At 35.9% G+C, this 13,884-nt stretch overlaps 1 protein-coding gene across 1 annotated transcript in view; it reads left to right on the forward strand.

The window, feature by feature from the left end:
- Positions 1-13,884, forward strand: part of LOC109076949 (short transient receptor potential channel 7-like) — an 80,871-nt gene that overhangs the window by 48,320 nt on the left and 18,667 nt on the right. The window contains exon 6 of the mRNA XM_042737713.1: positions 9,326-9,665. Within this exon, the coding sequence (XP_042593647.1) occupies positions 9,326-9,665 (340 nt within the window). The remainder of the gene's footprint in view (positions 1-9,325; positions 9,666-13,884) is intronic.

Below are 13,884 nucleotides of genomic sequence, written 5' to 3' on the forward strand. Positions count from 1 at the left end.
CAGTTTACAAATTCGAATTTTGCAATTAATACTAGCGTTGGTCCAATGATTGTTGAACCAACGTATTTTCAAACTAGTCAAGCCAACATTTTTGTATTTAATTTTCCAGTTTAACTAAAATATAAATCATTAAAAGTCTAAACTTTTTGTGAGTTGGATTTTTACAGTATTAATATTGTGTTATATTTTCAAACACGATATTGTCTGTTTTGTCTGTTTTGCTCAGTTTTATTACCCAACAGGACAATAGTATTACTTTAAAGCCAGAGCAGAACTGTTCCCCCTCCGAGGGGGGGGGGGGTCCCGCAACACAGCAGTGTTTAGTTTCTGAATGAATCCGCATTTTGAAAAAATCGTGTGAATCAATGATTCAAAGACCCATTCATAAAGAGAGCCATTTACTTATATTCCTGAATGAATCAGCGGTTTGATCGAATCAAATGAAAGACTCATAAAGACATTTACCGCCTGTTGGCAGCTTTAGTTTCTTATTCCATTCATAAAGAGAGCTTTATTTGTTTTTTAAGGTGAAAGTGAGGGAGGGGGAATTTAAAGGGATAAAAAAAATTATGTCATCATTTAACTTACTCATACCTAAATTACTTACTTTCTTTTTTTGAACTTGAACATATCTGAATAATGTTGGTAAAAGCAAAGTTGTTTTTGGTGTATCAATGACTTCTGTTGCAAGAACAAAAAAAATATAATAAAAAATAATGAGATGTTGGTTTTCTCAAATACATCTTCTTTTATGTGTCCATAGTTTTACTGTTGGGTCGTTGTAGGCCTAAGACTGTTTAAGTTGAAAACTTTGTTGAATCAAATAAAATAATGTCTTTCTAAAGAGCTACTATTGTGGATAGATTGGTCTACTGACTTACTTTCTCATTTAAACACAAAGATACATTAAATAGGTGCTGTTTAGGGTGTATTTTCAGACAGTCAAATGTGAATTTATGTAGATTCAAAATTTTTTAATCGACTGATTAGCGCCTATATTAGTATTAGATTATATTATATTATCGTTATCATTATATTATATTATATTATATTTATATTATATTATAAAAAACGTTTGTTTTTCAGAATAGGTTATACAAAAATGCTTTTTTTTTTTTTTTGTTTTTTTTTTTTTTTAGTTTGGTTTCAGTAAATGCAGGAAATAGAGCTGTTTTATTTTAAAGAGAGCAAAGGACAATCCCAATTTTCACGTGATCAAGAGGCCCCTTAAAATTCATATACTATAGGGTAAAAGCTTCAACCTTTTCCATAATCAACACATGTAATCAAACTTTCAATACTACAAAAAAAAATCTTTTCTAGATGTATTACAGACTGACTCTCCTACAAGCACAAGCACAGGCACAGATAGAACACTCACGCTTCACATTTCCATGCTGAGGATGAGGAGTTACACCAAAAAAACAAAAACCGATTCTGTGTTTTTGATGGCCACGGTTTCAACACATAGCGCGTCCTCATGGAGATGCTATGCAGACTCGTACACCACAACACACCACAGCACACACACACCACCATCACCACCGGTGCGGTGGGTCTGTTCAAGGTGTTTGGGTTGGAAGTCTAATCAGAGCTTAGGTCATAACAGGAAGTATGGGTGAGTTTGTAGAGACGCGTGACGGACACGAGAGAACACAGAGGAAGGGAAAGAGTTATTTGAGGTTTCTCAAAGAAAGTGTGTGTGTTTGGTTTGAGACAATTGCACAAGTGGATGATGTCTTTTAGGATTAAGATTATGTCTAAAACGTTATAGATTAGTATTATATGAAACAATAGAGATCTGTGTTGTGTGTTCATTTACATGTGTGTTTTGTGTTTCCCCTTTTTGCTGCCGTTTCCAAACATAAATGAAATTGGTGGCGTTGCGTTTATAAATAAATAACAGCTGTATTGTGTGTGTGTTGGCGTGTGTGTGGTGTGTGTTGTGTTGGTGTGTGTTATATATCTGTATGTATTGTTTTCTTTTTGTTTTTAATTTTAACGTAAACTTTAAAATACTAAAAATGGTCTGGTTTTTGTATCACATCCCTGCATAGTTAGCGGTCAAACGCTGAAATCGTTCATGTTTCAGTTCAGATGAAGAGCACTGTGATGATTACCTATGTAGGAGTATTTTTCGAATGTCTCTTGGGGTCGGACTTTGATGGATGGTGCCCATTTGAGCTAGTGGGATGCTCCTTTGAGAAGGAAGCTGCCTAAGGGTAGTAGCAGCAATGTCGTCATTAAAGTGTTTAAACTTGTCTGAGAGAGAGAGGTGATGAAAACCTACCAGGAGGGCAGATGGATTTGCCGAACTGATGATTGATGATTGAGGGAAGGTATTGGGTTGGTGCGAGACCCTTGAAACGCGTAGGGCAATCAGAACGGTTTCACGATCATACTGTGGCTGAAAAAGCCCTGACTGAATACCACTGTTCTGATGTTACGGACAAAGGGCTCTGATGAGCGTTCGTCGGAGAAAATTGTTGCATAAACCTCCAGTAACGAGCCATTCCTCTGAGCCGAAACTTTCTCTGTGAAGATGTTGTTAGGAAAATGTTGTATTACGCGGGGGATGTTTAAAATGAATCAAATAGTAAACACAAGTTGAGATTATTCCTTAGCATACTCGTGGTGCTTGGGAGTCTCTAGCTAATAATCAAACAGGGCATCATCTGTAGTTAAAGTTCACCCTCATGCATTCACATCATCTTCATGAATTTTGATGAGTCACACTTTAAAGGAATAATTCACGTGCATGTTGCACTAAACCTGAATTACTTTCCCTTCCACCGTTGTTTGTGTCATGTAAAATTGAAGATGAAAACTTTGTATTATTCATTTTGTAAGTTTCATCTTCATACCCTTGGTTAAAGGATGGGTTGGTTGTCCCTTCCATGAATAAAGTATTTGTTGATAATGGTTACTGCACGTCGTCCCATGTCATGCTGAGCACTGGGTCCCAGTGATGTCGGTTTTCTTTCTGTCAGGTGTCAAAAAGAAATGAATGTTTTGAGGAAAACATGTAGCATGATTTGGTTTCTCCAAAGTAAAAAGAATTGGAGCTGTATCAGGTGTCAAAACAATAGGTGTGGAAGGATCCCAAATGTGTGCCAGTTTCAGTCAAGGCTTCAAAGGGCTCTACATGATCCCAGCTGAGGATAAGAGTCTTATCTAGGTGCATTTTCTAAAAAAAGTTTTCTAAGACTTACACTAGCTTTTGAACCTCACACGCATTAACTAGCTTGACCTCACGGCGAGATGTATCTTGGAAGTACTGGACCCCTTGTTTTTTTACCACGTGAACATGCAAAGAAAAAGGATAGGAAAGAAGAAGCTAAAACAATAATGGTTATGGAACGCAGACAAAGAACTAACGTTGCTTGACTTTTCCAACGTTATTACGTAATGCATGAATACTCGAGACAAAGAACTAACGTTGCTTGACTTTTCCAACGTTATTACGTAATGCATGACAGAAGACAATTCCTGAATGGTTTTTTCCCTCAAAAATCTAATATTTATTTTCGACTGAAGCAATAAGTAAAATCATTAAACATTTTTGGTAGACAGTGGTGTGGAGTAAATTATCAGAGAAAATTTTATGTTGGGTCTGGACGTAAAGGGTAAGTCCTTTAATTTTGAATTATTGGCTTCGAGGTCAGTTCTATTTGACGTGTATTTGTATCTTTGTATAGCTTTTATAGTAAACTATCTCATGTTCGTAATCTTCTGTCTTTCCAGTTGGGTCATATTATTACGTACTGATCCCCCTTCATGAATTTTATTGTCGGGTCATGCACGGCCCCGGCCGTGTCGTTCACCTTACTTTCCTGGGTCTGCTGATTTCTGCATGCATCAGACCCGGTTCCGAGGGTGTGAAAGAACCTCCACCCAACGAGGTACCATAGACGAATCAGTCCCCGCGGGCGGTGTTTCCGCGTCAAGACCACGCGATTTTTCTCATCGTGGACTGAGCTCCCTCATGCATGGAAATGTGGTTTCGGGGTTGTAAGACCTGGGTCAGGGTGTGTGTGTTTGGTGTGTTTGTGGTTGTGTGTGTGGGGGGTGTGTGGTGTTGGTGGTGTGGGGGTGGGTTGAGGGGGTGTGGTGGATGTGGGTTATGCCTGATTTCGGGGTAGCGCGCGGCAGCACTGGGGTCTTGCTGGTGGGCAGTTGCGACAGGATAATGGAAAGTGAAGGAATAAAGGGGATGGTTCGGTGAGTTATAGATGCTGTTGTTCAGGTGTGCGGTGCATGTGTAGTAAGACGAGAATAAGGTGCGAGGTTTTTATTTGGCCATTTTGTGTAGATGGAACTGGTGTCAGTGTCAAGTGATTGTGTTTTTAATAGTCAATGTTAATTTAAGCTAATAATAGATTTTACTGAATATTTAGGGTTCAGGGATTTTGAAGAGCAGCCACTGATATTAATTTTCTCAATTCATTTAGTTTGCTCGTGAGAGATGTGCCTATATATTTTTACACATTACTTATTCTTAACCTATACTTTTTATTAATACTTGTAAGGGCCTTTTCGTACAATGTCCAGTTAGAAGAACTCACAATCCGTAATCAAAAACCAGCTGGGTAAAAATGAGGGTTGTCTAATTCACTGCAGCCATCTTCTGTTCGCTGTGAAGATATAAATTAAAACAACACTGTTCAGAATCCTCACTATGTTTATTTCGATTAACATTGCTTCATTAACGCTACTAAGAGTTTCACTGAAAACCGATGTGTTGTTTACAGGTGATGTGTTGTGTCAAAAGACATTCATTTTCAACGCTCCGCAACTTATTACACAGGAATAATTGGGGACTTCAAAATGTATTGTGTTTAAATAATATTTTTGAATGAATATGTTAATTAATATTATTAAGTATAGAGGGCACTATATAGGGTGGGGTGGTGATTGTTTTATATATTTTTACTTATTCTGCGTCTAAGACATGGGCCAAATAGATAGACATTTAACATCCCAGTTTCAGATTCATTATAGTTTTGTTTGTTTTGTTTGAATAAAGTAGACAGATTTTTAATAGTTATTGTAATAATATTGTATGACATCAATGAAGGGGTTAAATATATTATAATGGTGGATTTATTTTGTTTGTGGTTGGTGTTTGTAATTGGGCTGTTGTCTATGTGTTATTATATTTTGGGTTTTTTTGTTTGTTTGTTTTTTTTTTTTTTTCTAAGACTTTTGTGGTATTGTGTCTGAGTTGTTTTCTTTTTGTATTAACCCTTGTGTGACCTAATAATATTATATTTTTATTTTTTAGAATAATTATTAAAATAAATATTTGGCACATGTGTGTATTTTTCATTGGCCCATTGGGGGGGTTGATATATTTCAACCCTTATGGTTCTTTAATGGAAAGTGCTATTTTAGGCACTAGGGACAGAAAAGAAATAGTTTTCTTCTCATGGACCTTATAAGGACGGGTTAAGGACAAAAATATCCTCATCGAAACCCATTAAAATTGCAATTTTTAATCCCAGGGCCATTTTTACTATAAAATGATGCAATATTCTTTCATTCTTGTTTGGCAAGGCTTCAAAGGGCGTTTTTTGTTTTTTGTTGTTACTATTATTGTTACCAGCTTATGACATTGGTTTTTCGAGAGTTAGCCATCCCTGGTATAGGCAAATACTTGCTTTATTCCTGGTTTTCGGCCCTAGTGCATATTCATCTCTGATTATTGAGTCCATTGTGATAAATGGGGTATGCAGCTTATAAGTTGTGTGGGTGTGTTGGTATGGCGTTTCATAGATGTGGGTCCTGAATACATTTTTTGTGTTTTTTGTGTGTTTGGCACGGGGCCATAATGTATGAGAAAGAGAATGGTCCTGTACTACGTGCCAGCGGAGCTTATCAGGAATCTAATTGAGAATACAAAATCGTTAACAAACGCTTCTTATTTATTCAGGACAGTATCAAGGGCCGGTCAAATTTGGTGAGCACAAACTTGTTTAGATTTATGTCTTGTGATTATTGCTATCAAGGTTTTTGATTTCAAGAGAGGTTTTTATAAAAGTATTATTTTATGATAAAACTAGCTCATATAACTACGTGTTCATGAGACTTAAACCTGCTACAAACTTTATTGTGGTTGCGATTTGTGTTTACAACTTTGTTTTAACTTCAACGGAGATAATCCTGTCAAAGGGTGCTTTTTTAAAATTAGACCAACACTTAAGTCCTGTTACTTAAACAACTACAAAGTTTTCCTGATGACAAGTTTGTTGGATAGGGTGACATTTAGTTGTCCGTTGATGACGACTAAAATAAAATATGTCGTTTTTTCAAATTGACGGGCACATTGTGTAATGGCTGTGGGTTCGTGGGGGAGCACAACAGCAGATTTTTGGGTCTCATTTACAAAGCATTTTGACAAATTCCTACATAAAACAATCTCTTTTCATTATTCTTAGGTCATATTTGCTTCTCAAGTAACTGTAGCTTGGTGTTAAGGATCTTGGATTTTTTGCTCTGGAAAACAAGACTACACAATACTGATTAAGAACATGCAGTTTTTTTTTTGCAGTGTGATTCCAGAAGCGTTTTGTTCCATATAATTCCATTGATCGGGAGTGTTGAATCTATTCTCTCTCGTATCTCTGGTGTGTGTGGTTGGGGGTGTGTGTTTCTTGTGTGTTGTGATTTTCAGGGGCGATGAATCTGGTTCGAGTGTAAGGAGGATCTGGGCTGATGGAGCCCGGGCGTGAGTATTTATGCAACCTGTTGGGATGTTTCGTGGGATTTCGGGATTGGCCGTCGGATCTGTCGTGGCCTCCTTGCACCGCGTTCCGTTTTCATGGGGCGTTTTCCTCAAGGCATCTAAGCGCAAGCTCTACGTAGCCGTGCACGGCCCCAACTGCCATGACACTCATCAACGCAATAAGCTTAAACCTGTCAGAAAAACAAAGATGCCCCTACTTCACATATGGTGTGTAAATGAATGCACGGAACCTCACACTTCTTTCTTGACCTCTTTAGCCTTTCACAACATAAGGATGCCTGGAACCAATTATGTGAAAAAAGTACGGCGATGTTGGGGTAAAGCTTACAAATCTTGGTTAAGGGCATGTCAATGTCGACATTTCACCTGAAGATCAAATATTGTACGTAGAGATATTAATGTTCATTGAAAGATCTTTATGTTTTTGCAGTGTGACATTATTTTTTTTCAGGATGAAACACATTTAGCCGTTTATTTACGTGAAAGCTAAAGACTGAAACGTCAAATGAAAAAACCGATAAAAAGAATTTTGTTAACTTTAAATAAGTGTTAACTGAAAAGAGAAAAAAGAAAAAATAAGAAAGTTCTTTATTTCAGCTAGTTTTGGCCTAGGTCAGCCTTTCGGTGCATTTTACATGTTAATTTAAACTTTCATGTTACTAAAATAACTTAAGTACTCACGCTGCAATAAACAATGAATAAAAAGACATAGTAAAGGTAAGGTATGACATACTGTATAAGAAAACTGTTAAAGAATGACAAAACCTCACAACCACAATGAATAAAACATAACTGATTTAAAATGAAAAAGTAAAATATTTGAAATGAATTTAAAACTGATTTACCCATAGGAATAACAACTATATTGTATCAACCTGTAAAATCTTTCATATTAATGCAATTATTTTAATTCCATTTATTTACTTGATTGGTACTCAATTATTTTATATTAAAATGTAAATGTATTCATTTAAACGAAACCTGATTTTAATGAAGGCATAATAATGCAAACATTTTATTATACGTATTATATTATTCTTGTAGTCAGTAGTCAATTAAAAAAAAAAATTGGTTTTGTTATGTGTCTTATGCACATTACAGTAATGGTGAATGGGGCCAGGACATTTTTTCATGAGATTCATCCCCCTGTTACTTGCTGTGAAATCAATAATACATTATAATAGTGGGATTTTTTAAAATCAGTACCAGAAGCCTTCAGAATCGGTTCAGTAATACCTGTTTTGCGTCACTGACAATGTTAGATAATAACCGATTTAGCGTATTTGTATTGTGTCATACCACGAACTGATTCTAGAGATTCTAGCTGAAAATTTGTTTACCAAAACATACTCCATTGTTTTGGTGTAGGTTATGTTACTGACACAGACTTTCATGTTCTTGTTGGCGCAAGTATTTTGGGGTAGAATCATTAATGAGAGTCTGTGATTGCAGATCTGGCGAGTGTTTAGCAATCATTTACTCATCTGAAATCTGACCTCGAATCTGAACCTGACGCACTCAAACTGTGCTGTGTATTCGCTCTGAGCACTAATAGATTAGCTGTAACTATTATTACTCAACGTTAATGTGTAACTACTGCTTTGATTCAGGATTATAACTAACATAACCAATAGAGAAACCAAAACAAACCATAGTATCTGAAATCGAAGTGTGCGGCCAAGTCCAGAGAAAGAAAAATCATGTGGACTGGATGGAATATCAGCTGTTGTTATGTGATTAACCAAATCAAAACTCGAAAGCTTAAAAAGTGTTTTTTTTTTGTTTTTTTTTTTTTTTTTTTTTGTTAAAAAACAAAAATACTGAAATATGTAAAAATATTAATGTTATATTCTAAAACTGTTATTTTAGATTTTTAGTTCATATTTTTAATTGTTGTTTTCAGTACAACCATGTAAGAAATTGTAGGTTTGTTGTTATGGCATTTGCCTTCATTTATTTTTTTAAATGGACCTGTAGAGATTTTTATTATGATTTCAGTTTAAGTTTATATTTTTATATCACTTTTGGTATAAGATTTACATTGTTAGATTTTGATAATTCGGAGTATATGTGTAAGAATTGTATTGAGTTGACTTTCATTTATTAAAAATAGCCTAACTAACCATTTCTGCCAGATTAATTTTTTCGTTAATTATAGAATAAAACTGGAAATAAATTTGGGTTTTATAATTGATGGTAAGTAGGTTAATTATCTATATCTATCGTATATATATATATATATATACTTAGTATCGAGTATATATATATATATATGAAGTATATATATATATATTCTTAAATTTGATTGATGTTTACAATTTAATTTTTGGTTCTATTGAAATCACAATCATATACTGTATGAATACATACATAAAGAGTGTGTGCGCTGGTGAAATTTTTGAATCAGCTTTACCGTTGACTGTGTGTTTGATCTTCATTGTGTTCACTCAGAATCCCTGAACAAAGTCTTCATTAGCATTCTCTACCTTTGACTTCCTCCCTCTGATTCTCTTTGAATCCAAACCATCAAACCCTGAACATGCGTGACATTACTTTGCCATTCCTTTTAATCTGAGTCAGCTTCCAGTTACATAATGTACCATGGTATTGGTGCTGTATTTTCAGTAAAGCTCTCTGTGTGTGTTTCTGTTGCAGCGAGGAACAGGTGGAGGCCGTCGGATCCTCAGCTGATCTCGGAGGGTCTGTACGCCATCGCTGTGGTCCTGAGCTTCTCTCGCATCGCCTACATCCTGCCAGCCAATGAGAGCTTCGGCCCACTGCAGATCTCTCTGGGACGAACGGTGAAGGACATCTTCAAGTTCATGGTCATCTTCATCATGGTTTTCGTGGCCTTTATGATCGGCATGTTCAACCTGTACTCATATTACCTGGGGGCCAAATATAACCCCGCCTTCACCACGTGAGTGACACACAGCCATGGCAGCACTCTGGCAACCACACGCAAAACACACTGACACACATGTTTTATGAGGAAAATAAAAAATGTGAGAATTGTTTCTGCAAAAAAAAATTATTATGCTAGTGGTGCAGAAATTACACAATTACAAAACATGGATTATTATCCATGAAATGTTTAATGATTTTTATATAGATTAAATAGTAGATTACTTTATTAGATCTGTAATTGAAATTAAATGGCACAGATTTTACATTGCGCACGCAACACAGTAAAAATTATGCATAAATAAAACATCAAATATTTATTTATATTAAACATTCCTCACTCAGATTGTTTAATATTACTGTGACCTGCAATTGGATAACACTTTTTCAAATAATTAATGTGGCACGAGCTGAGTATAAATTGTTTATTGTTCGTAAATAAAAAAAAAAATGTATAAAAAATCAGGTGTTTATTTACACTAAACATTTATTACTGAAATTATTTTATATTACTGTGACCTGCAGTTGGCAAACAATATGTAAATGTATTAATGTGACATGGGCTGAATAGAAAAATTTATCTTTCAAAAATAATTGCAAAAAAATACAAAATATTTATTTAAATTAAATGTTTCTCACTGAAATTATTTAATATTACAGTGACCTGCAATTGGCCATTAATATATAAAATTAATAATGTGGTAAGAGCTGAACTGCTTATCGTGCATTCATTAAAAAAAGGTATTAACTTTAAACATTTTTTTTTGCTTACAGGATTTAATATTACTGTGACTTTTGTCCAATAATCTGTAAAATTATGAATTTATTATTAAGAATTAATAGTTTTTGTTTTTCTGAATAGAATTTTTTTTGTATATAAATTTTTTTTATTTTTTGTTTTTAGTTTTTGTTTTTTATTTGTTTAATTTTTATTTTATTTTATAATATAAATAAATAATATAATTTAAAGTTATTGTCATTCTAAAGTTAATACATCAATTTAAGAAATTTTAGTTTAGGAAAAAAACTCTGAAAATATATTTTTCTTTTCTTTTCTTTTCTTTTCTTTTCTTTTCTTGTTTTTTTTTTTTTTGTTCTGTTTCTTTTTTCTTTTTCCTTTGCTTCCCTTTCTTTTCTTTTCTTTTCTTTCTTTTCTTTTCTTTTCTTTTTTCTTTTCTTTTCTTTTCTTTTCTTTTCTTTTCTTTTCTTTTCTTTGCACTGTGAACAGACCCTAAACTTATGCACTAGACTTTATTTAGTCCCCTTATTATGCTGTTTTCATTGAGATTAGTCATAAAATGTTGGTCCACATGTACCGTACATAAAAATACACTGGCAATCAAATACCTGCTGCTGAAACCTCAGAGTCTGACTCTAAAAGGTAAACACATCAGCTTTTGTGTGAATTGTCAGATTTTCACCTATAATCCGTTCTTTGGTTTTATTCAAACTCTCGGTCTCTCTGGCCGTCATCTTGTATTAGCGTGAGAGCTGTTTTCAGCAGTAAGCGCTGATTTGTATTCAGCGCACGGATATGTCAGGCTCATGAGAGAATGGCTCAGCTGTAATATTTTCCAAATCACTCTGAAAATGGGTTTTTAAGTTCTGGTCAGTTGGTTTTGAAGTGGATCCCTGCGGTCTGGCTTCATTTAAAAGCCAACAGAATGAGGTGCACCGCCGGTCCTCAAGGGGGCCGTTCAGCTGCACCGCTGCTTTCATTGTCTTTCATTTAAATTCCTCATAAAACGCTACAAAAGACTCTTCATTAGAGACAAGAAAACCCTAAGAAGATCCTAAACCTCAGTTTGAGAACTTGTCACAAATGTTTTTCCTAAAAAATCCTCTGGAGAGATGAACATAAATGAGTCAGCTTTTGTCATACAATACAGAAAAAGGATTTTCTTACTCAATCTAGATTTCCAGTATAAATTTCTAAACATTTTTAAATCAAGATACATTTACTTGAAAAGCAAAATGACTCAAGTAAATAAGTCTTATTTTCTATTAAAATAAATAAATTAATTAATAATAATAATAATAATAAAAATAATAATAATAATAATAAAAGATCATGCTTGAAGCAAAAAAACAAATGTCAATGGAGTCAGAAAAATACTTTTCAATAGGTTTGTTTCACTTTGAATAAAGTTTATTTTTCCGACCCACTAGCAGATATATGTTCTTGTTTTAAGGCATAAACGTAGAACATTATTTTTTTTTTTTTTTTTTTTAATTTGCTTGGTTTATTATATTGTGTTGTTTTCTATATCATGAAAATGTCTCTTGATTTTCCTTTTTTTAGCAATGTTTCAATATTTTTACTGGAAAAACAAGACAAAAATACTAAGCAAGAAAATCTTTTTAAAGATGCCGTTTCGTGTCCTCTTGGTTGTGGTCATTTCCTTCCTCTGACGACAGCCACGAGTGTTGTCTTCCGTGTCTGGGCATTCACAGCTTCTTACGGCGGTCCCAGAGTTTCATTCTGATCATCGTCTCTTTCCTCCATCCTCACTACCCTCGATGGCGGGGCGGCTAGGGGTACGTAGACATTCCCTAGGTGGAGAGAGTGGTTGCGGTGCACCTGTGCCCGCAAAACGCCAGCACTTGGAGGAATCGTCCATGTCTCCCCTCTGCCCTGCATGCCATGGCTATCCTGCAGGTACACCAAGCCAAGGCACTAAAACAAATGTCCACGTTAGTGGTCCAAGAGAGGCATCTCTGGCTCAACCTGGATGAGATTAGAGGTGCTTTCTTGACGCTTCCATGTTCCAGGCTGGCCAATTTCGTGATATTGTCGAGGACTTTGCCCAGCAGTTCTCGGCAGTAAAGAAACAGACTGAGGCCATTTAGCACATCTTGCCTCGACGTTATCCTCCGGCTCCCACTGTTCTGTTGTGGGCCGTTCCTCAGCCTGCTCATTGCCGTGGGCACCCTCCTGCGTCCTCTACTGCTCCTCGGTCCCGTGCTGTGAAAGCATCAAGGCAGGTACGTCGAGCTTCATATTCCATCCCTACTCTCAGGTAGGACCTGCCTCAGAGATCCATCCCATATGTAGTACTACCCCCTAGGTCAGTTCATATCAATATCTCCACATGTTACCTCACCACGGGTAGGATGGGGTATCTGTAGCGCCCTTTTCCTGGAAGGCTGGCTTCCCCATCATTCTGCCAGGCTGAAAGAACAAATAGGAAAGATTTGAAGCAATCTTTTATTGAAGGTTGGAATCTCTTCCAAAAATGTTTGGGGACGGAACAGCAGCATGAGCTCCTCCAGCAGCGATATACTCACTACTTGGTCCCTCTCGGTACCAAGGTCTGAATTTGCTCTGGTCATTGGGAAGGTTACGACCTTCGCCTAGCTTTTGTTTTTATGTACAAGATGTTTGTCTTGATGTTGCATGATGTAATTAATTCAGGAACGAAGTGAGAAGCTGTTGTAAAATCATTATCACATTTCAAATAAATAAATAACTGTATATCCTTTAATAATAGCAGAAATATATTATTATTATTATCGTATTTCTTTCTCTTGCTGGTTTTTGAACAGCATAAAATTAATGTTACATTTGCAGTCGTGCAAATATTTGGGAAAAACAGCACATTTGCTCATGTGATATTGCTAAACTATATCATGTAGAAATACAAGACAAAAACTCATAGAGGGGCATTTTTGCCTTCATAGATTGAATTTGGGGGTCATTTTAATTGCATTCTGCTGGGCGTCTTTTACGGCCTGTTTTGGTTTGTTTTGAAAGTAAGTGACATACATATCGTTAAAACAACAATCACAATATTATTGTAAACAAAACATATTGCAATCTTTTATTACTATGTGTGAGAATGAATGGGTGCATTAAAGAGATCTCGCTGGTGTTGGCCAGTAATGTGGCTTCGGCTGTGTGTTTCACTCTGATTACAATGTGTTGTGTCTGCACTGGTAGTTTTGTTCGCTGTGGGTGGGAAATTAGCATGCTGATTAAAGCGATGCACTGCCAGCTAAAGGCCCGTAACAGCCCATGGAAACCCTGTTAGCGTCGCCATGGTTACGCTCCTCTGTGGGGCCTCTAAATGCAGAGTCGAGGCGGGAGGAGTGATTGTGTCCCATCTACATATCTGGGCCTGTCAGAGGAGGTATCAATTTTAATCATTCGGTGCACATCACAGAGTGTCCTGCAGAGATGGCGACTGTTTTTAGGACAATAAGAGCTGCGGAGCAGATGTAATCAATGAGAGCCA

Source organism: Cyprinus carpio, chromosome B14 (genome assembly GCF_018340385.1).
Source record: "Cyprinus carpio isolate SPL01 chromosome B14, ASM1834038v1, whole genome shotgun sequence".
Lineage (NCBI taxonomy): Eukaryota > Metazoa > Chordata > Actinopteri > Cypriniformes > Cyprinidae > Cyprinus > Cyprinus carpio.